A 23,419-nucleotide genomic window follows, 5' to 3' on the forward strand; every position below is an offset into this window, starting at 1 on the left:
TATACTTTTCAAGGTAGAAAATCTTCATTTTCAGTTTGTAGTCCTGCTTTTCGATCTAGCTACTGCACCTTGAGTGTTTACAAAGCTCCTGATCCCTCCTCTAGTCAGATTAAGTGCCCAAGGTTTAATGATTATAGTTTACCTAGACGATCTGCTCTTGATAGACCAGTCGGTAGCCCGCTTAGACCAAAGTATGGTCACCACAACTACCTGGAATACCTAGGTTGGATTCTCAACCTAGAGAAATGTTCCTTAAAACCATGAAAAAGGCTAAGATACTTGGGTCTAATCATAGATACACCCAGAAAAGGGTATTCTTGCCCCAGGCAAAGATCAGCGCCATAAAGGAACTGATTCAGGTGATTGAGGCAAGATGAATCCTTCTATTCAGCTTTGCATGAGGTTATTGGGAAAGATGGTAGCTTCATTCGAGGCCGTTCCTTATGCTCAGTTTCATTAGAGACTGCTGCAAAACAGTATCCTATCGGCTTGGAACAAGAAGGTTCAAGCTCTAGATTTCCCAATGTGTCTGACTCCAAAGGTGCGCCGGAGCCTCAGTTTATGCTTAATAACCAAAAATCTGCAAAGGGGAAAATACTTCTTAAGCCCCGTACACACGAGCGGACTTTTCAACATCCAAAGTCCGACGGACTGATTCCGTCAGACTATTCGATCGTGTGTGGGCTGCAACGGACTTTTGACTCGCCAAAGTCCGAAGGACTTTAGAATATGGAACATGTTTCAAATTTTTCCGAAGGAACTCCGCCGGACCCGGTCCCTTCGAAAAATTTGCTCGTGTGTATGCTATTCCGACGGACTAAAACCAACGCTAGGGCAGCTATTGGCTACTGGCTATGAACTTCCTTATTCGAATCCAGTCGTACGTCATCACGTTCGAATCCGTCGGAGTTTAGTGTGATTGTGTGTGGCCAAGTCCGCTCAGCCGAAAAGTCCGGCAGAACTCCGACAGAACTCCTTCGGAAGTCTGTCGGACATAAGTCCTCTCGTGTGTACGGGGCTTTACAGTTACCTGGGAAGTGGTAACAACATATGGCACCCCAGGAGGTATGTCATAAGTAGAATCCTTGACTTTTGTGCAGATGGGGTTAGAAATTAAGCTGGTCTTGAGTACTTTTAAAGGCCAGGTCTCAGCCTTATCGTTATTGTTTCAACAACCACTTGCTTTGCATTCTTTGGTGTGTAGTTTTTTTCAGGGGCTAACAAGGCTTAATCCCCCTGTTAGGTCACCCCTGAGCCCTTGGGACTTGAATTTATTTCTGTCGACGTTACAAAAACAGCCTTTTTGTGCTGATATTACATATTCTCTTGGCCCTTTTGACAAGGAAACTCGTTTTTCTGGTAACCATATCCTCTAAAAGAAGGGCATCAGAGTTGGCTGCTCTTTCTTGTAAAGGGCCATATTATTATTCACAAGGGTAAGGTAGTATTGCGTCCTCATCCTAACTTTCGACTGAAGGTAGTGTCAGGTTTTTATATAAACCAGGATGTTGTTCTACCTTCATTTTTTTCCAGAACCCTGTTCTATGGAAGATAAATCACTACATTCTCTTGATGCGATGAGAGCAGTCAAGGTCTACTTAAAGGCGACTGCTCAGATTCGAAAAACTGATGTTTTGTTTGTGTTGCCTGAAGGTCCTAAAAGAGGACAAGCAGCATCAAAATCTACTATTTCTAAATTGATTCAACAAGTGATTGTTCAAGGTTAGGGTTTAAAGAGGAAAGTTCCACCTTTTCATAATAGCACACTCCACCAGGGCTCAAATCTGCAAGGCCGCAACTTGGTCTTCAGTCCATACATTTACCAGATTCTATCAAGTAGATGTAAAAGGTCATGAGGATATTGTCTTTGGGCACAGTTTGCTGCAGTCAGCAGTATAAGTCCTCTGATATCATGGTGCCATACTTTTGTTGTGTCTCCTCCCCTTCAGTTGACATTGCTATGGGATATCCCACATAGTAACTTCTATGGCCCTGTGTCCCATGATGTACACATGTATTGCTTTGCTACAAAAACTGAGGTACTCCCAGTAGTGGGAGGGGTTATATAGAGAGTGGACTTCCTGTCTTGGGGTGTGCCAGTGTCCATCACCTGAAGGTGGCCTATAACCCCCCTAGTAACTACTATGTACTTCAAAGTAAATTTTACAGCTAAGCTGTTATAAAAATAATATTTTTATAGCACTGATCACTGTATAAATTACAGTGGTCCTAAAATAGTGTCAAAAGTGTCCGATGTTTCCTCCATAATGTTGCAGTCATGATAAAAATCGCAGATTGCCGCTATTACTACAAAACATTTTTTTTTAAAATGCCCTAAAACTATCCCTTATTTTGTAGACGCTATAACATTTGCGCAAACCAATCAATATACACTTATTGCGATTTCTTTTTTTTTTACTAAAAATATGTAGAATACACATCGGCCTAAACCTGAGTAACACATTTAGTTTTTTTTTTTTTTAATACATTTTTTAGGGTCATTTATTATAGCAAAAAGTAAAAAATCTTGAATTTTTTTTTCATGAGAAAATGAAGATTAAAAAAATCATTCATACAGGATACAGGAGGGCTGGGAGGTCCAGTGCACATATACAGTAAAGCTGTGCAAGGCTTTGAATCAAGAATACCACAGAAGAAAGGAATCTGGATGCAGGGGAAACTGTTAGTGTAGCTGTAAGTGCTCTGGGGTCTCAGCTCACAGTGTACAATGATCACTATACATTAACTCCACATGATTCCACCTTGTAGTGTGAGTGTAAGGAATAACAAGCAGAAAACGTCATGCTTCTGCCTTGTAGTGTGAGTGTAACGCATGACCAGCAGAAAACTCCACATGTTCCAACATTGTAGTGTTTAACACAACGGCTACAGTATAATGCACTGGATTCCTCCTTGCTGTGTGTGTGTTTCATGTGGGGCGTATAAACTGCAGTAAGCATTACAGCGACTGCTTTCTCAATGTCAGCTCTGAACCAAAATGATGCTTGGAAGAGAGGAGCTGCTGCACAGTCTGCCGAAGACTGGGAGGGATAGGGGTGGTGCTGGGTGTTGCTGGGCAGGACAGGGGCAGGTTTACTGAAAGCTAGGCTGGATTTCTCACACAGAGACTGACAATGATTTCAGGTAGTGCCATAGAGCTGTCAAATTCAGCTCAGCGGGCAAACCATTGACCGGAAGCAGCTGATTGTCTGTCTCACATTAGACTTTGAAAGCTAGGCAATCCGCAAGCCTGAAAATTAATATCAAAGTTAAACATCTTAAACATAGTAATCATGGGCAAATTTTCATTTTCGACTTGAAATTCCACTTTAAGGTATGTTTACACTGCAGGCAAAACAGGTCCAAATTTTTTTCCTAAGCCTCTTTCATGACAGCCCCTGAGAGATCATGACTCTTCCCACTGGACCACAGAAAACATTTTCCTCCAAATCTTTAAAGGGAGGCACCTCCCTACCACGTCAGTTTTTGTTTCCTCTGGCCTAGAGGGAACATCTAATGGGGGGAGCCATGGTCGCTTAGGTTGTACTGAGAGACAGAGGTTCCTTGTCTGTCTGTTTTTTTCCTCCCTTATTCTTAGACCACCAGCCCTCCCGTCTTACCAAGGCATCTGCAACGGTGTATACAGGCTCCTCTTCCCCCTAGGTGCTCGACGAGAGCCGCAGAAGGTCTGGTGGATTCGCTCCAGTTTTTTCTGAGCGGTGGCCATGCATGCACCGCTGCCATTTTGCGGGGGCCGAGTAGAGTCTCGGCTGCGCCGGAAGTGACATTCCGGAACAGCGGGTTGACGCCCAACATAATTTTTGGCGACATGGCAGGATCTGTCACCTATTTCCTTGACACTATGGGAGTCCGGAAGCGGTGTGTGAAGCCATGAGTGGAGCGCTGCACATCCTCTATGGAGGATGTGGTGGGGACAGGCACCAGCAAGGCCCAGGTAGGGAGCATTTTTTATACTTGCCCTCTTTTTTACTTGGGGTTCTGCCCTTTCTTCTTGTTCCCCCTGGTGGCGGGGGCCTGTCTGGGCACTTGAGGTTTTTTACTTCCCCTCCTAGTGCACATTTTGGGTGAGCGATGGGTGGAGACTGGGTGTCTGCAAAGGTTACTTGGTTTTTCCTCTTGTTTCCTCTCTTAAGCCAAAAGCACAGAGTCAAGCAAAAAGATGCCCTTCATGCAAAGCTAAAATGGGGGAGAATTGGATGAAAGCCCTATGCAGCACTTGCATTGCTTCCTTGGTCAAAGAGAAATCTGCTTCTGTCTGTGATGACTTGTTTGTCTTAGTAAAGAAGCTCTATGCCACAATTCAATCATTCTGTGATTTGTTGGCTAATTCGGCTGCTAGCTAGCCCTCCACATCTGAGTCTTCCCAGGGTTTTACTTTTAGTCCAGGTGTTAGAGACTATAAGAAGGTCCTTCTGCCAGGGAAAGACAGTCCCCCACTCCTTCCAATGACAGTTCGGAATAGGGAGTGCAAGTGGCCCCCTCCAAGTTCAAACTCCAAGACCCACCTGGAAGAGGTTGATTGGGTTTTAGGAGCTTTACATGTTACTGTTGGCCTAGGTGAAAAAAAGGAGCTAACACTTCATGACCGTATGTATGCTGGTCTAAGTGAGCATAAGGGGCGTACGTTTCTGGTACATTCTGTCACCTTGGATTCCATAAAAAAGGAATGGCAAGAACTGGAAAGAAAAAGCATTTTTCTCAAAAGCTCACAAGAGGCGCTTCCCTTTTGAGGAGGATCCCTCTTTGGTATGGAACAAGGTCCCCAAACTCGACGCTGCCTTTTCCCAAGTCTCTACATCCACTGACTTAGCCTTTGAAGACATGGGGATCCTAAGGGATCTGATGGATACACAAATTGATCTTTTATTCAAAAGATCTTGGCAGTCGATCATGAGTAATTTGAAACCAGCCATGGCTACGACATGTGTAGCTAGAAACCTGGAGTACTGAGTTAACCAGCTCAAAGCTCATATTGTAGTGGATTCACCCAAACAGGAGATATTGGATTCCTTCACTACCTTGTCCTTCGCTTTAACCTATATGGCAGATGCTTCGGCCGAGGCAATTACAATGTCAGCTAGATCATCACCCTTGGCAAATTCAGCAAAAAAAAAAAGAGCATTGTGGCTACAGACCTGGCCAGGTGATGCGGCATCTAAGAGTAAGCTCTGTGGGATTCCTTTTTCAGGCTTCTATAGCCCCATACACACTATCAGATTGTCTGCTGATTTTTTCCTTCAGATTTACCAAAACCATGTAGTGGAAGGGCCTGCCTGATTGCATACAAATTGAAACTCCTAAGGTTTGACCTCATATTATATGGTTTTGGTAAATCTGATGGAAAAAATCAGCAGAAAATCTGATAGTGTGTATGGGGCTTATTTGGTCCTGACCTAGATACCATCCTAGGCAGGACATCCGACAGGGTTAAAAAGAAAAACCAAACCCCCAAAACGTCTCTTTCGACCTCGAAGAGCTCAGGAGCAGGGCAACAAGTCCCAGGGGAGGAGAAAGTATTGGTCTGCGCAAAAAAGGCGGACTCCTTTTCCATCCTCCTAAGCAAACCAAAAAGTCACAATCACTCAAGCCTTCGGGTGGGGGGGGGGGGGGAGGCTGCAAAATTTCCTTCCACAACACTGCTCAGGCATAACGTCAAATCTGTTCATCTTGACCATTCTCTCCCAAGGCTACGCAATATCATTTACAGAACCCCCCCCAAGAATATTCCTTGTGATGAGTGCTCCAAAAGTGGATCCAGTAAAAGCCCTGGCCATGAAGTCCCTTCTAAGGGAGCTGATGCCACAGGGTGTGGTGGTCCAAGTACCACCAGGAGAGCGACAACAGGGTTTCTATTCTCACATATTCTTGGTGAAGAAGCCAACAGGAAGATTCCGACTGATCCTCAACCTAAAGCCATCCTAATCGCAGATTTTTACCAAGGTGATGGTGGAAGCACTAGCCCCACTTCGTTTTCAGGGAATCGCAGTAATTCCCTATCTAGATTACCTACTTTTCTTCGCACCCTCAAAAGAGAGGTTACAGAATGATTTAATCAAAGCCCGCAGTCATCTGGAGTCTCTAGTATTGATTCTGAACCTCCAGAAATCTTCTCTGAATCTGTCTCAAAAGGTTCAGTTTCTGGGCTATAAAATCAACTCGATAGAACAGAAGATTTTTCTCCTGCAGTAAAAAAAGGGACAAGGTACAGAAGACAGTGTCTATGCTGCAGGCCAACCAGCCAATAATGGTAAGGCAAATAATATCACTCAGGGTGCAGACCTCAAACATGCCGGCTATTCAGTGGGTGAGACTACACTTCAGAAGTCTGCATGCTTTCCTTTTTAGGTCATGGGATCACAGCTTAAAATCCCTGGACACAGAAGTGAGGATTCCCACCAAGGTGAAGAGGTCTCTATGGTTGTGGAGGGATCAGTCGATCCTATCAAGGGGTCTGGCTTGGGCCTTCCCAGTCGAAAGAAGACTTACAACAGAAGCCAGCTCTTTGGGGTGGTGGCCCACCTAGGAGAAAGTTTCGTTTAGGGGAGTTGGTCCAAGAAGGAGGCGGCAAGGTCCTCAAATTGGAGAGAGTTGAAAGCAATCACTTTTAGCTCTAATGAAATTTGCTCAAGATCTCCAGACTCTTCAAGTGTTGACTCTTCAAGTGTTGACGGACAATTCCATGGCTGTGGCTTATTTAAACAGACATGGGGCACAAGGAGCAAGCCCCTACAAGCACTGGCAACAGAGATTCTTCTCTGGGCATAGAAGCATTTGCTATACTTGTCAGCAATCCACCTAAAGGGAACTCTGATCAAGGTGGCGAATTTCCTACGCAGGTGCCCCATTCAGGAAGAGGAAAGGTTGCTGAATCCGGTGGTCTTTTGGGATGATTACCAGTATGTGGGGACAGCCAGAAGTGGACCTGTTCGCCTCAAAGGAGAATGCACAGGTTCCTTGGTTCTTATCTCTAAACAATTTCGATGGGTCCCTAGGGACGGATGCCCTGGTGCATCAATGGAGATTTCACCTTTTGTTACGCTTTCCCCCCCATTCCAGTTAATTCCACTGGTGTTAAAGAAGATTCAAAAGGAAGCGGTGCCGGTCATTCTAATTACCCCCTTTTGGCCGAAAAAGAGCCAGGATTTCAACCATTCTGGGAATGGCTACCAGGCTTTGTTGGCATCTGCCTCTCAGACAAGAAATGGCCAGGCTGTCCTTTGCAGTGTGGTATTCTCTAGAGCAGCTCCTAAAGAATAAGGTGTTTTTGGACCGTCTGATTACAACATTGCTATCAAGCAGAAAGTAACTAGAGCCATCTATACTAAGGTCTGGGAGGTCCTATTATTCATGGTGCATATCATCTAGTAAAGACCCGAAGAAACTTGTGTCTATTTTAAAGTTTTTACAGGGGGGGGGGGGCAGATAAAGGACTAGCAGTTAGTACTTTGAAGGTACAAGTTGCTGCGCTAGCAGTCTTCCTGGAAAGATCCGTTGCCTCCGAGCATCTGGTAGTTAGGTTTTTTAAGGCTCTTACGAGATCAAGACCAGCGCTATTCAAAAGTTTCCCAAAATGGAACTTGTTGGTAGTCCTGCATTCTATAGAAAAAAGTCAGTTTAAATCTCTGGAAGATGTCTCGCTCTAAAATGTTTCTGCTATTACGTCTGCACACAGGATCAGCGAGCCGCGCTCTCTGACTATTTAGGGAGCCTTACCCATCAGTGTTTCCTGACAGTCATCCTTAGGATGGATCCAAATTTCTTACCTAAAGTAGCCTCAATGCATAATCGTTCTCAGCATATTGCTCTCCCAAACTTCTTTGCTAACCCTTTGGGGAGAAGGAAATCTTTTTTCATACATTAGATGTTAAAAGAATTTTGTTACATTATCTGGAAATAACAAAAGACTTTAGACATTCAGACTCTTTTATTTGATATTTTTTCAGGCAACAAGAAAGGTTGCCAAGCTTGTAGCTTGTAGTGTCTAGTAGACCCCACATCTCTCCATAAAGAGTACTTGTCACATGCCTATTACTATCACAAGGGATGTTTACATTCCTTGTGACAGCAATAACAGTGATAAAAAACTATTTTTTTTTAAATGGTGTAAAAAAAAAATTTGAAATGTACAAAATATCAGCAAAAAATATTGGCTATTGGCAGGAGAGGTGACCAAAATATCGGTGGTATGTCGGTACCAAAAAAAACTATCAGTCAATCCCTAGTTAAAGTTGGCAGCAACAATGCAGAACGTATTTCTTTTTTTAGAGGATCTGTACCGAGGGGAAGCTGGAGGTTGCCATTACTGACCTTTTGAAAATACTAGGTGCCTGGCTATGCCTTAACTCCTGATCTGCATCATTGGTCTAGGTCAGTGATTTCAATAGTATTGAAACCTTTAGACAAATGTGAAAGCCAGTCAGCTAGCATTTTCAGAAGGAAAGGTCAACAATGAAACCTACATATTCTCTTGCAACTTTTTTTTTTCCTGCGTGTTTTTATTTGGTTTACCTGTATCTTTGGGGATTCTTAGATGTATATAAAAAGTTGTCATTTTTTTCCCCCAGGATCAGACATGATGGAAACCCAGGAAGATATATATATTGGATCCATTGAGACAGACCGCGGTGTACGGGAACAGGTTCGCTTTTATGACACGCGAGGATTGAGGGATGGGACTGAGCTCCCCAAACATTGCTTCTCAGGGACTGATGGCTATGTGCTGGTGTACAGTGTGGATAATAAGGAGTCCTTCAAAAGGGTCGAGGCTCTGAAGAAGGAGATCGACAGATGCAAGGATAAGAAGGAGGTATCATAGCTGTGATCGCTGATTGTCTTTGTGGTGTAACTAATGACATTTTGAGAAAGGAACCAATAATTATACCATAAATGCAGTCTAATGCCCTGTACACACGATAGGATTTTCCGACAACAAATGTTGGATGTGAGTATGCTCCATAGAACATTTCCACCAACAAATGTTTGAGAGCAGGTTCTCAAATTCTGAGCGTGTATACATAAGTCCGACGCACAAAAGTCCAATAAATTCTCGGAATCAAGCAGAAGAGCCGCACTGGCTATTGAACCTAATTTTTCTCATCTCATCGTACTGTACGTCACCACATTTTTAACGTTAGAAATTACCGACAACATTTTTACAAACGCACACCCACACAGGGTGAACTGGATGGACTGATGTCTTTATTCAACCTCACCAACTATGAAACATAGAGTGAAACACTGCTTGTGCATGAGTCTTCACCTGTCCTACCTCCCCTGACCCAATGACCGATGGCCTGTTCGTCACAGCGGTCTTGGTGTGAAAAAAGATCTGGTTGACCGCACTTTCATAAAATCACCTTTTATCGATGCATAATGCCCTACGACAGTGCAAGGAAAAGGGAATATAGCCACCACTAACGCATTTCACGCCATCCTAGTGTTTTGCTTTAGTGTCTAATATAGGTTCTTGCAGTAGAAGCCAAGGAAGCTTAGACCTCTGTAGTGTATTAATGCCTTTACTAAATGGGGGAAAAACCGCACATTCAACTGTAGATTACACAATACAACATGCACAAACCAATTTTCCTTTCTAGCAAAATAAGCATGTACAATATGTATACCAAACAATTATTCAACTTCTTGTTGAGTCATCAAGATGGAATTTTCTTCATGGTTCTTTGCTCAGGGTCCAACCCAAAACTTCTCCAAAGTCCTCCAGCTTCAAGCAGACATGTTGCTCCTTTGTGATCCAAAACAACTCTGTCTGACCACATGCCTGTTCAAAAAGCCCTAATCCCTCCCCCCTAACTTCCTATGCATTATATCCTGTAAATAGCTTGCTCTGCTTAGCTCATAAACCCAGTCCATACATATCAATAGGGGTAACCTTGGCTTCTTAAAATAGCACATGGACTTTAAAATCTAATAATAAATAAATATGCTTTAAAATCTCCTAAATATCCATAGCAACACACCTAAGCGCTATCATGGAACTATTGATTAAGCGCCTAGGTTGGCTTGAAACATGTTAACTGGTGGCTATATACCCTCGTCGGTACATTGTAGATAGTCATCATGAATTATCAATCAATAAAGGTGATTTTATGAAAGTGCATCCAACCGTCACTCCTCTTTCTCTCATATGACAGCGATGGTGTTTGGCAGTTCAGTCACCCTGCGCCTTTACATGAAATGGAGAGACCTCAACTCTGGGTAGTCTCCAGTTGCCACATGGAGCTTAGACATGCATAATACTTCTCTTCTGGGAACTTAAAGCGGAGGTCCACCCTAAAGTGGACCTTCCGCTCATTGGAATCCTCCCCCCCTCCGGCGCCACAATTGGCACCTTTCACGGGGGAGGGGGGTGCAGGTACCTGTACAGTACAAGTATCTGCACCCACTTCCGGCATAGCTATCTGCGGAAAGGGGCGTAGATTACGCCCCTTTCCGAAAGTCCCCCGCTGCCTGCTGGGAAACACACGGATCCCAGAGGCAGCGGGACCATCCTTATTGCGCAGCGCGACTTGCGCATGCGCAGTAGGGAACTGGGAAATGAAGCCGAAAGGCTTCACTTCCTGATTCCCATACCCAAGATGGCGGCGGCAGCACCCGAGAGACGATCAAGAGATCGGCTTCGGGTGCCGACATCGCGGGCGCGCTGGGCGGGTAAGTGTCCTTATTTTAAAAGTCAGCAGCTGCAGTATTTGTAGCTGCTGGCTTTTAAAAAAAAAAAACGGCGGAACTCCCGGCGGACTCCCGCTTTAATTAGAAGGTGGTGGAGTGACGAGAAAGTATATGCAACTGGTATGGCTTTAAAATTAGCTTATTATATGTCTGTACATATATACACTTAGGTTTTCATTTACTAAAGACAAATAGACTATGCACTTTGCAAAGTTCAGTTGCACTCTGCAAGAGCAGTTGCTCGAGAGCTTAGTAAATGGGCAAAACATTTTTTCACTTCCATCATGGAATCATGTGCAAGCAAAAAATGTTTCTCTTTCATTCATTGACAGACACAGCAGCTCCAGTCTTGACCTTATGGTTATATCACCACCTTCAGGAGTAGGACTAGGCACAAAAAAATAAAATAAAAAGAACAAGCACAGCACTGCCTAGGGGCAGTCCTCACTGGCAGTAACCCCCCACTCTGCTACAGGCAGCTCAGTTTTTTTCTGCCTAGTCTAGGAGAAGGCTCCTTGCTGGGACCTGTGGTTCTTTGGCCTTTGTTTTATTTTATTTGTTTAGTTTGGTGATGCATCTGCAATCAACTGCTGGGCTGGATGACAGGCTAGATATCATAGATACTGGTAATCTCCCCAGCCTGGCCACCGAGCGTGCGCAGACCTGAGCTCCTCGCTGGGTTGGCCACGACAATCCCCATTCTGGACCGGGGTGGCCGGCGAGATAGATGTCTTGCAGAGACACATATGACCTGACGTCTGGGTCGCAGTGTCGCCATGGCGGACAACCACTCCGTCTAGGCGGTATGTGTATCTGTCTGGGGGAGCGTGACCCGCAATCTCTGCAGGAGGGGTAAGTGTGTGCTCCACCGGTCCAGGCACAGTGGAACAGCTGGAGAATGTTTTCATCCAGAAAGGGTCTCCTTCTTTCAAGGATCCTGCCAACAAAAACTCGGTCTATGTTTACGATGGCGGGGTCGCTCTTCTCCCAGTACTAGCCACAGCTCTGGTGTCGCAGACACGTATTGAATGGGCTAAGCTATTACAGCAAGTTGGGTAATGAGCAAGCGTCCCCAGTCTGTGTGGAACTGGCAGGCCGGTTAGTGCAAGGACTTAAGTATGTCTGTGATGTGGCCCTATATAAGGCCCCGTTACTTTCCAAGGTCTCTGTGTCGGCCGTGGTTCTGCCCCGGCTGCTTTGGCTCAAGTGCTGGTCGGCGGACCAGACATCTAAGAAGGCTATGGCAGATTTGCCTTTCCAGGGTGGGAGGCTATTTGGAGCCTCTCTGGATGACAATATTAAGGACATCAATGGGGGGGGGGGGGGGAGTACTTTTCTCCCACAGTCCCGAAAAAGCAAGGAGCCCCGTTGTAGGCAGGGCCCCTCTTTTTCCGCTCACAAGTGTCTTTTTCATTCGCCCTGTTCTGCGGGCAAGCGGTCCCAGCCCAACAAGGCTCCCGTGGATGGGCAAAAGCATCCCTGGCATGGCATGCCCAACAAGCCCATGGGCGAGTCCTCTTCCGCATGAAGGTTTACCCCCACCCGACTTATGGGTGGGGGGTCGATTTCGGTGTTTTGTCCGCTTACAAGTTAGTTTCTTGTCCACCAGACAGGTTTTTTCCCTCCAATCTTCATCTTCTCCCGTCTCGTCGGCAGGCCTTGTTTGGGGTGGTGCAGGACTTGCTACAATGGGGGAGTGATAATTCCTGTACCAGCTTTGGAAAGGTTTTGGGGTTTATACTCCAATCTGTTTGTAGATCCAAAGAAGGAAGGGGTTCGTCCAATCCTGGATCTCAAGGCCCTCAATTGTTTTGTGAGGGTACAGAGGTTCAGGATGGAGTCTGTTCATTCAGTGGTGGCTGTGCTTCATCAGGGGGATTTCCTGGCCTTCCTGGACATCAAGGACGCGTACTTGCATGTCCCCATCTGTGTCATGCACCAGCGCTTCCTACGATTTGCGATCGGGGACACGCACTATCAATTTGTGGCACTTCCCTTTGGCCTGGCATCGGCGCCACGGGTCTTCACCAAGGTGCTGGCACCGGTTCTGGCGTTGCTGAGACAGCGGGGGATTTAGATTGTGGGCTACCTGGACGATCTCCTCCTGAGAGCAGCATCAGCCTCAGAACTGAGGGACGATGTGGCGATCACCATGCAGACCTTACAAGAGTTTGGCTGGGTGTTGAATCTCCAGAAGTCTGTGTTGCTTCTGGAGATTCTGTGAGTCCCACTATGTTGAGGGCACATAAGTCCACTTCTCAGAAGATTTATCATCGCACCTGGAAGGCTTACATCTTTGTGTGAGGCTGTGGGGTGGCATCCGCGTTCCTATTCGGTATCTAAGAGCCTTGTGTTTCTGCAGAGTGGTGTTGATCAGAAGCTTGCTTTGAGTACTATCAAGGGGCAAATATTGGCTCTGGCTATCTTTTTTTCAGCAGCCGTTGGCTGCTCACTTGTTGGTGCGCATGTTTATTCAGGGGGTTCGTCATGTGGCTACCCCTGGTACGTCCGCCGCTCTCTCCGTGGGATCTGAACCTGATGCTCTCAGTACTCCAGAAGCCACCATTCGAGAACATTAGGGAGATCCCCTTATTCATGCTCTTTCAGTCTTTCCAGTGACTTTTATGTCCGCTCGGTGGGTTTCTGAGCTGGCGGCCTTGTCATGCAAGTCTCCCTATTTGATTTTCCACAAGGATAAGGCGGTGCTGCATCCGTATCCCTCGTTTCTTCCTAAGGTGGTATCTGCCTTTCCTCTAAATGAGGACATTGTGCTTCCTTCCTTGTGTCCTCGACTGTCTCACCCCAAGGAGATCGCCTTGCACTCTTTGGATGTGGTTCGGGCTCTCCGTGTGTATCTGTCGGCTACGGCTTCTTTTCAAAGGTCAGATTTACTGTTTGTCACTGTGGATGGTCTGAGGAAGGGCCTGGCAGCTTCTTCAGCCACTGTTTCTCGTTAGATCAGAGAGATTGTTGTCCAGGCTTATGCCATGAGGGGGCAGGTGCCCCCCCCTTTCCCATCACGGCACATTCTACCAGGGCGGTTAGTACTTCCTGGGCCTTCCGGCATCAAGTGTCCATTTCTCAAGTGTACACACTTTCACCAAGTTTTACAAGGTGGAATCTTGTAAAAGCTTGTGTGCATCTTCAGATGTGTATTTTGGCCGCAAAGTTTTGCAGGCGGCCACCTGAGGTTTTGGCTCCCCTTACAGGGGTTTTTTTGTTTGGGTCGTGTTTATTTTTTTGGCCATTTTCTTCCTGTGTTCCCACCCCTTGTTGTGGCACTGCTTTGGAATGTCCATAAGGTCAATACTGGACGTGCTGTGTCAGGCAATGAATGAAAGAGAAAACTGGATTTTTTTCTACTCACCGTAAAATCCCTTTCTCTGAGTTCATTAATGGACACATCACCCACCCCTCCTGTTTGTGTTTGTACTGCTTTATAATGAACTGAGCTGCCTGTAGCAGAGTGGGGGGTTACTGCCAGTGAGGACTGCCCCTAGGCGGTGCTGTGCTTGTTTTTTTTATTTCTGCCTAGTCCTACTCCTGAAGGTGGCGATATAATCCTAAGGTCAAGACTGGAAGTGCTGTGTCCATCAATGAACTCAAAGGGATTTTACGGTGAGTTAAAAAAAATCCAGCTTTACCCCATTCACTAAGCTCTGGAGAAACTGCACTTTGCAAAGTACACAGTCTATTTTCCTTTAGTAAATCAACTCCATAGATTCACTTAAATGGTTCAGTTAAAGAGGAATTGCAGTCTTCTCACATAATTGGTAATAAAAAACATCTTTGCCATTATGAATCTTCTCTCCAACCACACACAGTCGAGATATCTGACAAAACGCTCCGATCGGACACATTCCGTCGGAATCTACGATCGTGTGTACAAGGGCTAAGTCTGGCTGCTGCCATTTTAACAGTGGGCAGCTGAAACTGCTGCCTGTTCACTTCCTGGATTTACACAGAGGCACACCTCCAGCTCTTTGGCCCTGCAGCTCTCATTGGCCCTCTTATGACTCATCCCCCCTCCCTTCCTGGCAAACTCTCCCGAGAGTTGATGCATGATGTCATAAGTCTAGCCTTTTTACCAGGCAAGAAGCAGGAAGTGGGCTGTTTTAAGGTATTTACTGTCAGGAAAAAAAAATATGTTTTACTATCCAAAGTTAAAACAACAAGGGCAGAAGATTTAATAGATGTAACGTTGAAAAAATGACCAAAGGTCTGCTTTAAAATAAGTTATCTACTAGAAAATGTGTGCCCACTTGGACACAGAATAAATGGAACAAGGGGCTGACAAAATCTGACACATTATAACATGAAATATCATTGTAACGCTAGTGAAATAGGAGATCACAGAGAATTTATCTATAGGACACCTCTTGCAGCCCACAATGTTGTTCTTACAAGTTCATTAATAAAAAAAAGAAACTGAGGAAACATTAATACAGGATTCTTTTCTAGCCACTTATAGCTCCTTGATGTTTTCTGTTCACTTAAAGTGACTGTAAGGTCTTGTGTTTTTATTTTAATTTTTTTTAAATAACAAACATGTCATACCTGCTCTGTGCAGTTGGTTTTGCACAGAGCAGCCCAGATCCTCCTCTTCTCGGGTGGTTCTTTGTTGCTCCTAGCCCCTCCTTCCTGTTGAGTGCCCCCAACCATAGCAAGTAGCTTGCTATGGGGGCACCCAAGCCAAGCTGCAGCTCCGTATGTCCATCCAGACACAGAGCTGCCGTTCGGCCCCACCTCCTCTTTGTCGTGGATGGTCTAACTGACTTTGATTGACAGCAGCGGGAGCCAATGTCGCCACTGCTGTGTCTCGGCCAATGAGGAGGAGAGGCCTGGATGACTGAGGGAATCGTGGACGTCGCTGGACAGAGATAGGTCGGTTAAGTATTAAAGGGTGCTTGGTAATGCATAGAATGCATCAAGATAAAATATTTTGCCTTTACAACTCCTTTAATTACATATGTTATAATTATTCATGTTCAAGTTTCAACTTTATTGCAGTATAATATTTTTTTTTGGTTTTGGTCTACATTTAAAGGTGCAAAATAAATATGTTACCATTATATAGTTTATAACATCAAAGACATTTAGCTTGTCTCTTATTATACAACCTCTCCTTCTCATCTCACCTATAAAAGCATAAATGACACGCTTTTCCATGTCCTCTCCAGGTCACCATTGTGGTTTTGGGGAACAAGTGTGATCTTCAGGACCAGAGACGGGTGGACCATGATGCAGCTCAGCAGTGGGCCAAGGGCGAGAAGGTGAAATTGTGGGAGGTCTCAGTGAGTGAGAGGCGTACCCTGATTGAACCATTTGTGTTCTTAGGTAGCAAAATGACCCAGCCCCAGAACAAGTCTGCATTCCCACTCAGCCGACGGAACAAAGGCAGCGGCTCTCTGGACAGTTAAAGTAGTGTGGCTTCCAATAAGTGATGTTATCCTGAATGTTGAGCATGATATCACTGCATGTAGCTCTCTTACACTTCCAAACTTCTGCCCACTGTACTGAATGGCTCACCAAGGATTCAGCCCACACGGCACCCATCCAGGCAGCTGCTAACACTTGAGTGTGACTATTCATGGTGCCTTTCTGTATGTAACTCCACACATATTGATATTGTTATGTATTGAAGGAGTGCATGCTACTACCTAGTAGTTTAAGAGGCTCTTGGTGTAAGCCCCAAAGCCCAGTCTGTGTTCTGGAAGCTGACATTAGGAAACCATGAGTTACCCCTTTTAAATCCAACTCTAACAAAAAACTTGTTTTATACTTTGGTCACTGACACTCCATTTTATTTTATAGAAATTATTTTACGTAGAATTTAATATGTATGTAAATAGAGTGCATGATGATCACTAGAAAATAGTTTTAATGTAAAAATATGTCTGAAGGGCATATTTAACAAGCCCTGCTTATGATCCTGCGGCTGTCTTGATTTATTCACAAATTCAGATTTCCCCTGCAAGTGGAATCTAGTACTACAGCACAGCCATTAAGATAAGTAGCAAGCTGAATTGTGCCTGAATATTCATATGTGGACATAATGGGGGGAAGATTTCTCCATTCTGCTATAGTAAAGGGAATTGATGGAAAGATTTAAAGCTTTACTTCTTTCATCTGAGCCTCACGTACTTTACAACTACTGCATTTTAATATTTACATGACTAGAACATAACCGTTTTTGACCCTATTTAAAATATGACAGTAATATACATTCCCAATGAGTCCCCTTTCACACCACACCACCCATAGCGTAGGCGGTAAAACACCGCTATTTTTAGCGGCGTTTTAACCGCCGGAATTGCGGCGCATTTCGGCCGCTAGCGGGGTGCTTTTACCCCCCACTAGCGCCCGAGAAAGGGTTAAACCCGCCGGCAATATGCCGCAATAGCGGCGTTTTGCCGACGGTATTACATTGCTGCCCCATTGATTTCAACGGGGAGCAGCGGTGGAGGAGCGGTAAACACACTGCTCCTTCACCACTCCAAAGAAGCTGCTGGCAGGACTTTTCCCATACGTCCTGCCAGCGCACCACTGTAGTGTGAAAGCCCAAGGGCTTTCACACTACATACAATGGTGCAGCTTCTTTAGGGCGGATTGCAGGCGCTATTTCTAACGCTATAGCGCCTGCAAATTGCCCTGGTGTGAAAGGGGTCTAACTTAAAGATATAGACAGAGGAATAGTCCACATCATCCCAATAAGATATTCCTACAAAAGGGGACAGACAGGAGAAGAAATTAATCCGCTTCAAACGTACTCAAAATGCAAATTCAATTAATAAAGGAATTCCCCAGCTAAGAATGATGGACTGCCCTTACCATCAACACTTTTTAGTAATTGGTGACACAAAAATAAAAATAATAGAGTTTATTTGAATCATATTAGTATCATCCAGGGCCTAGGGTGCATCTCGTAACTTTGCATTTATGATACTTTCTTTTATGACATTTTATTGTGCTCTTAAGTGAGGTACACACTATAAGAAAATCAAGCGAACATCCATCAGTTTTTTCTAAATGTTTCACAGCAAATCGGAACGATGAAAGAAAATTCATACAAAAATTCTCACGAATATTCTCGTACGACAAAGGCTTTTTTTGTTGTTTATGGTTTCTGATCATGGGCAGTCTTTCTTTTCTGATTTTTCTTGTACAAAAATGGTACACATTAAACAAAAATTATTCATTCTGCTCCTGTACGAGAAAAATTTTGGAGTTTGCCTTCAGAAATTTTTGGACGAAAATTCAGAAACGGCTGTCGAAAGTTGTGTACACCCTATACCAAAATTGTACGAAAAGTCTTTGTATGAAAATGTTCGCCCAATTTTCTTATAGTGCATATGAGCCTTTAGTAGTTAGGAGAAAAGGCGTGATGTCAAGCAGGTGACAGGAAAGCAGCTGTCAACTTTTTTTTTTTTCTTTAGTGTCTGTGAAAAATTGAGTTAAAACCCCTAACAGGTTTTTACTGCCATTAAGAAGATATACCCTCACCTTCTGCCCTGATGTCAGTGTTTTACCAGACAAGAAGTAAGGGTAGCTGTTTAACAGCAATGCTTCTGTTTAGTAAAGTAGGGGAAAGCTAGATTTTTATTCCTATGTCAGATTTTCTCCCCTTTCTTGGTTAAACTGTTGTCAGCGGGACAAGAAACAAGGGTAAATCTCTCTAATGAAGCCCCTGATAGCAGTTAAAGCCTGATAGGATTTCTAATACGTCCCCACTTTATCCAATACTATAAGAAAAGGTTTTTGGCTGGATATAGATTTTAGGTTGACTCCTGCCACCTAATACTCAAGCCAAAATGTTCGGCTCTGACAAATTAAAGATAAATAACTGGGCACTAATTAATCATTTGTTAGGTTGGCCTGCATTTTTATCAAAAAATGTAAGACTAAATGGGTAGATGTTGCCAGGAGTTCAATTGTGAGTGGTCCACATGTGTCGCCAAATAAGGTAAAGTATAGATGAAAGGGCAGTGGATATTGCACCTTCAATTTTACAAAGCAGGATATGAAAGCAGCAAGTCTTTCTCTTTACTTTCTGCAGTCACAGCGGAAGAGTAATAGTTTTATTTTTGAATAGAAACTAACCCAGATATTATTGTAATATAAGTTCCCATTGTGTTTCCCCTATATATAATGGAATTCTGAAAACATCTGCACACAATTGCTAACATTCCAATCTATATCTTATCGTGACAATCTAATTCCTTTCACTTATTGCACATATTACCCAATACCTGTTACTGTACAGACAGATATGAAGCGAATTGACATTACGTTTTCTATCAATCATGATAAACCCATTCTAAGTGCCCAAGAATACATGAGTAGAGGCACAAACCATAGGTTTAGATCTGTTCAAGCATTATTTTAAGACGTTAGCCCAAGTTCTCTCATAGCTTTTCATTCCTCCAAAACAAAACTTTCATTAATTATAGAGATTATAAAATGCTTTGTTAGACTTGCAGTAGCACATAGGTTTAATCCTTATCTCTCTTTCCTCCCTGGGCCAGTACAAAAAATATCGATGTTAAGCTTAGCATAGATGTCTTGAATTTCAGTCAAATAATGCTGAATCTGACAAAATTTGAGCTGAAGGTGGCCCTGTAAGCACCATCTGGCTGATTTAAAAATAAGTTGGCAAAGGAAAACTATCAGCCAGACATGGATGTGGTCGCTGTTCAGCGGCCCAGCTGTATTCAGGCAGCCACAAGTGCTGCAGCTGCCTGAATACAATGGAGATTTCTCCCACCTCCTCCTTCCACACTGTTAGTGTGGATGAGGGACTCAAGTGATTTCCTGTTTGTCTCTTGCAGACTGAACAGATGAAATTCTAGCCATCTATGCCTAGCCTTAAGCTGACTTTACACTAGTAAAATTTTTTTGGAAATCAAAAAAATGTCCTTAAAATGAAAATCTTTGACTCTTTAGTGAGGTCAATCAGGGTTTGTTCGACCATAGTGATGAAAAAATTAGAAGGAGCAGAATGAAAATGTTGTTTTTAGTTCGGGGAAAGTACATTCACTCCCAAAATGTAATGTTAAAAGAAAACATTTTTTCAAATACTTTGAAATGACATACATCATGTCATCGAATGTATTGAGAATTTCCGCACCATGTCCGTACAAAAATCTACTAGTGTATGGCCATTTTAAAGCCTAACTTGATGTTTCATTTAACTTTAAATAGTTTGTTTGGACCAAGCTGGTCCAAACAAAACAGTTTCCTTCACTAACGTGCATCCACTTTCAGCATTGTATAAACTGTATGAAGCATCAGTTATCTACAGAATACAGCTCTTTGTTCTGGCAGCTGGATGGGCGTCTTCCATTCAGTTTCTGGAACAAAATCGAGACAGGCTGAGCGCTGCTCAGTCATTCAAAGGAGGTGGGGTGGTAGGCAGATGATGTCAAAATTCCCACCTCAGCCAGTTAGAGGAAGCATGGTCTCCATCCTGCTGCTGGAACACAGTGCTGTATACTGTATGTAGCTGATGCTACATACAGTATATAAAGCACTTCCAGTGGAAGTATGTATTATGTGAAGGAAATAGTTTATTTGGACCAACTTGGTCCAAACAAACTATTTAAATGAAACATTAAGTTTTTTCAGGGCCATTTCACACCACATGCAGTCCAGTGCGTTTTTTTTCTGCATCAATAATGCATTGGAAAGTGCAGTCAGTTTCAAGGTGTTCCAGGAAAAAAAGTAGAACATGCTGCATTTATATTGTACTGGAATGTGGTAAAATGCATTAGAAAAGCACCAGAATGCACTCGAAAGCATGCTCCTGACCCCAGTGCAGTGGGGGAAAAAATGGGGGGGACACCATCTGGAATGTATCTGGAAACGCATTAAAAAAGTACAGGAATGTGTAAAAAACGTGCTAAAAATGCGCATGCAGAAACTCATCCAGAACAGTTTTGGAGTTAGGTGGTGTGAACCAGCCCAGAGGTTATGGGTGGAAATTCTCTCCCATTCAGACCACAGAGCAGGACCTGCAGTCAGTGACTGCAGCTCTAAGTTATGTGATCAAATGTAGAGAGCTCCAGAGGATGATAGTGCTGGAAGAATGAAAAATTGTGAAATGTGTTGTGCTCATTTATCAGGAGGCTAAATGATAACGCTTATTTTTGATGACGACATGTTATTTTATTTAGGCAAGTCCATATCTTTCTCAGAGCATCAGTCCTGCTGTTTGCTCATAAAATACTTCACCGCATACATTTTATCCCTTACAGTTGGCCATTTTTAGCATATATATGTGAAATGGTGTGTTATAATACGCTTTAAGACCACACCCACCAATCAGTGCACACACTTTCTTTAGGCAACAGTCTTTGTTATAACCATGAAATATTGCAAAGTTAAAATATTTTTTTTTAAATATCCACATATTATAATTCCGTATTTTTTTTAGAAATTCTGCAATTCTTTATTGTGGAAAAATGTTAGTTTGTACAACATTCCAGTATCTTTACCGGCCCATGTACATATACATTTTTCATATTACATTGGAACTACTGTTACGCTATGTCAAAGCTGAGTATGTGCACACTGAAGGAAAATCTAGGTTCCCATGTTTCAGTACTAGTTTTCCTCCTTTGCTGTGGAAGAATTGGAACACACCATTATGAAGAGGAGTCCATCTGAATTTGTTATTTAAAAAATGTTGGTGGTGTTGTTCATTATTTGGCTTTTTATATCTTTTTGTAGCTTCATGATCGGTAATGTCAAATTAAAACTGTGATAAGGAGCACAAGATTTCCTAAAACCAGCCAGAGCCATATTCCACCTTTTATAAATGAAAAATTACCCATGCAAACAAGGGGCCCCAGTGTGTTACAAAGAGATGTGACTTTTTGAAATGTGATTGGCCCATGTGTAGGCTTCTGCTGGCATCTTGATATACTCCCATACTTTTTACTTTTGCTTTTCCCTAATAGCTTCTGGGACACAGCAGAGCTTGGACACTCATTTTCAGCATCACAGCATCAAGCTTCCCCTTTTCAAAAGTGCTATATACCCAGTCCACACCCACTTTCCCCATCCCAGCAAGTCTGGGCCTCTGGACAGAACATACTGCTTAAGCTAGGAAAATATTTTAAGAATAGAAACATAACATTTTAAGAATAGTAGTAAGGAGAAACATTATTTTGAAATTGTTTGATATCTATTTCCTTGAAATACTCCAATCAGGAAAATACAACATTATGGATCCTAGATGGGGCTGGTGGGTATAGGAAGTAAACATTTTACACAAGTTATGTAGGATTTTCGTAGGAGCTATGCAAATGCTTGAGACATTCACACAGCAATTTTTTTTGTTTTGAATAAATTAGACCCCTAAGAGCCAGCAATGTCCTTAACCTTTCACACTGGCCCCATCTGGCTTTATAGGATTTCCTGCATTGCATAACTTATGTCAGTTTGTTAACAGCAAGAAAATATGATGCATATACATGAATCCTATACAAACAAATATCCACTCTAGCAAGGGAATGGACCTTATGTCCAGGTGCACAAAAACAGTAGTTCTTACTTGCCAAGCTACCACAACACAGTGTCTTTTTTTCAGAGAAATGTGCTTTGGCTTCCCTATAGTTTGGGAAACTTTGAAAGAGACTGCCTTGTGAAAGAAGCTGGCTCCACTATGAACAATGATCATATCATTGGCCTAATTGCCCCATATTACTCCACTTTCTCAAGAACCCTTTCTTCACCAAACTGGCATTCGCTACGCTTTTAGTAAATAGACCATCCTAGGGAAAATGTAAGCCCTTTATATAATCCTACCAGTGCTTTTCTCACAGTATAAATGTGTGAACATGGTTCTGATGTTAACTCAATGGAATGGGCAATCAAAACCTCCAGTCTGCGCACACAGCCACAGTGGTTGTTTTGCTAACAACTACAGGTTCAGTGTGGAAAATAAATCTTCAAAAATGTATTTTTTTTTCCCTAATGAACCTTTATGTACATGGTTCTGTTTTATGTCTACACATGTGTTCTGTTCACCTTTATTAACGGATGTATAAATGTTCTTGTACTTTATAAAGCAGCCATTCCACACATTTGCAATGTTGTCTTATTTTTACTGATGTTAAAGAAGAAGAAAAGAAAAAATACTTCCAGACCAGTAATGAAAAGCCAAGTATTATGTACAATCCAAGGATAGATAAAGTAGGGTCTAACCAAGGTAACACCAAGTGTCTATGAAAGTAAAGTGTCAAATGTTTTCTATTGCATGTGTTCCTTATGTCCCCTAATAGCTGCCATGTTAGACTGGGTAAACCTTAGGGTTCTACAGTAAGGCTGGATATACAGTAGCAATGCTCTGTAAAGTGATAGAAAGTGGTAGAAAGCAGCCTCTGTCAAGCATTTAGGAGGTGATCCTGCCACCTCCTGAAAGACTGACTTTTTTTTCCCTCCTACTGAATGGCAGCTTATAATGAGATTAATGTGCTGCAACCAAATGCTTGGCTTGCAATTGGAAACGTTTGGGCTCTGTGTACTTGAATGGGTAAGTGTGACAGGCATTGTTGCCTGTCAACTCGGCATGTCGAGTTGAATTTTTGCTGCAACATACAACATTATGGCCGTGGCATTTGAACAACTTCCTATGGCTGTTGCTGAGCCTTTAGGTGGACATTAAAAGTACAGCTCAGCCACTTGCTATCTGCAGCCTCCTGGCCACCCTTGT

The 23,419-nt window shown here is 43.2% G+C and overlaps 1 protein-coding gene across 1 annotated transcript in view; it reads left to right on the plus strand.

Annotated features, from left to right (window-relative positions):
- Positions 1 to 22,790, plus strand: part of NKIRAS2 (NFKB inhibitor interacting Ras like 2) — a 43,584-nt gene extending 20,794 nt beyond the window's left edge. Inside the window, exons 3-4 of the mRNA XM_077459538.1 lie at positions 8,586 to 8,827; positions 15,885 to 22,790. Coding sequence (XP_077315664.1) covers positions 8,586 to 8,827; positions 15,885 to 16,124 — 482 coding nt within the window. The 3' untranslated portion in view covers positions 16,125 to 22,790. The remainder of the gene's footprint in view (positions 1 to 8,585; positions 8,828 to 15,884) is intronic.
- The last annotated feature ends 629 nt before the right edge of the window (positions 22,791 to 23,419 follow it).

This window comes from Lithobates pipiens, unplaced genomic scaffold, assembly GCF_037356315.1.
Source record: "Lithobates pipiens isolate NorthernLeopardFrog02 unplaced genomic scaffold, aLitPip1_a1.2 Scaffold_28, whole genome shotgun sequence".
NCBI classification, from domain to species: Eukaryota; Metazoa; Chordata; class Amphibia; order Anura; family Ranidae; genus Lithobates; species Lithobates pipiens.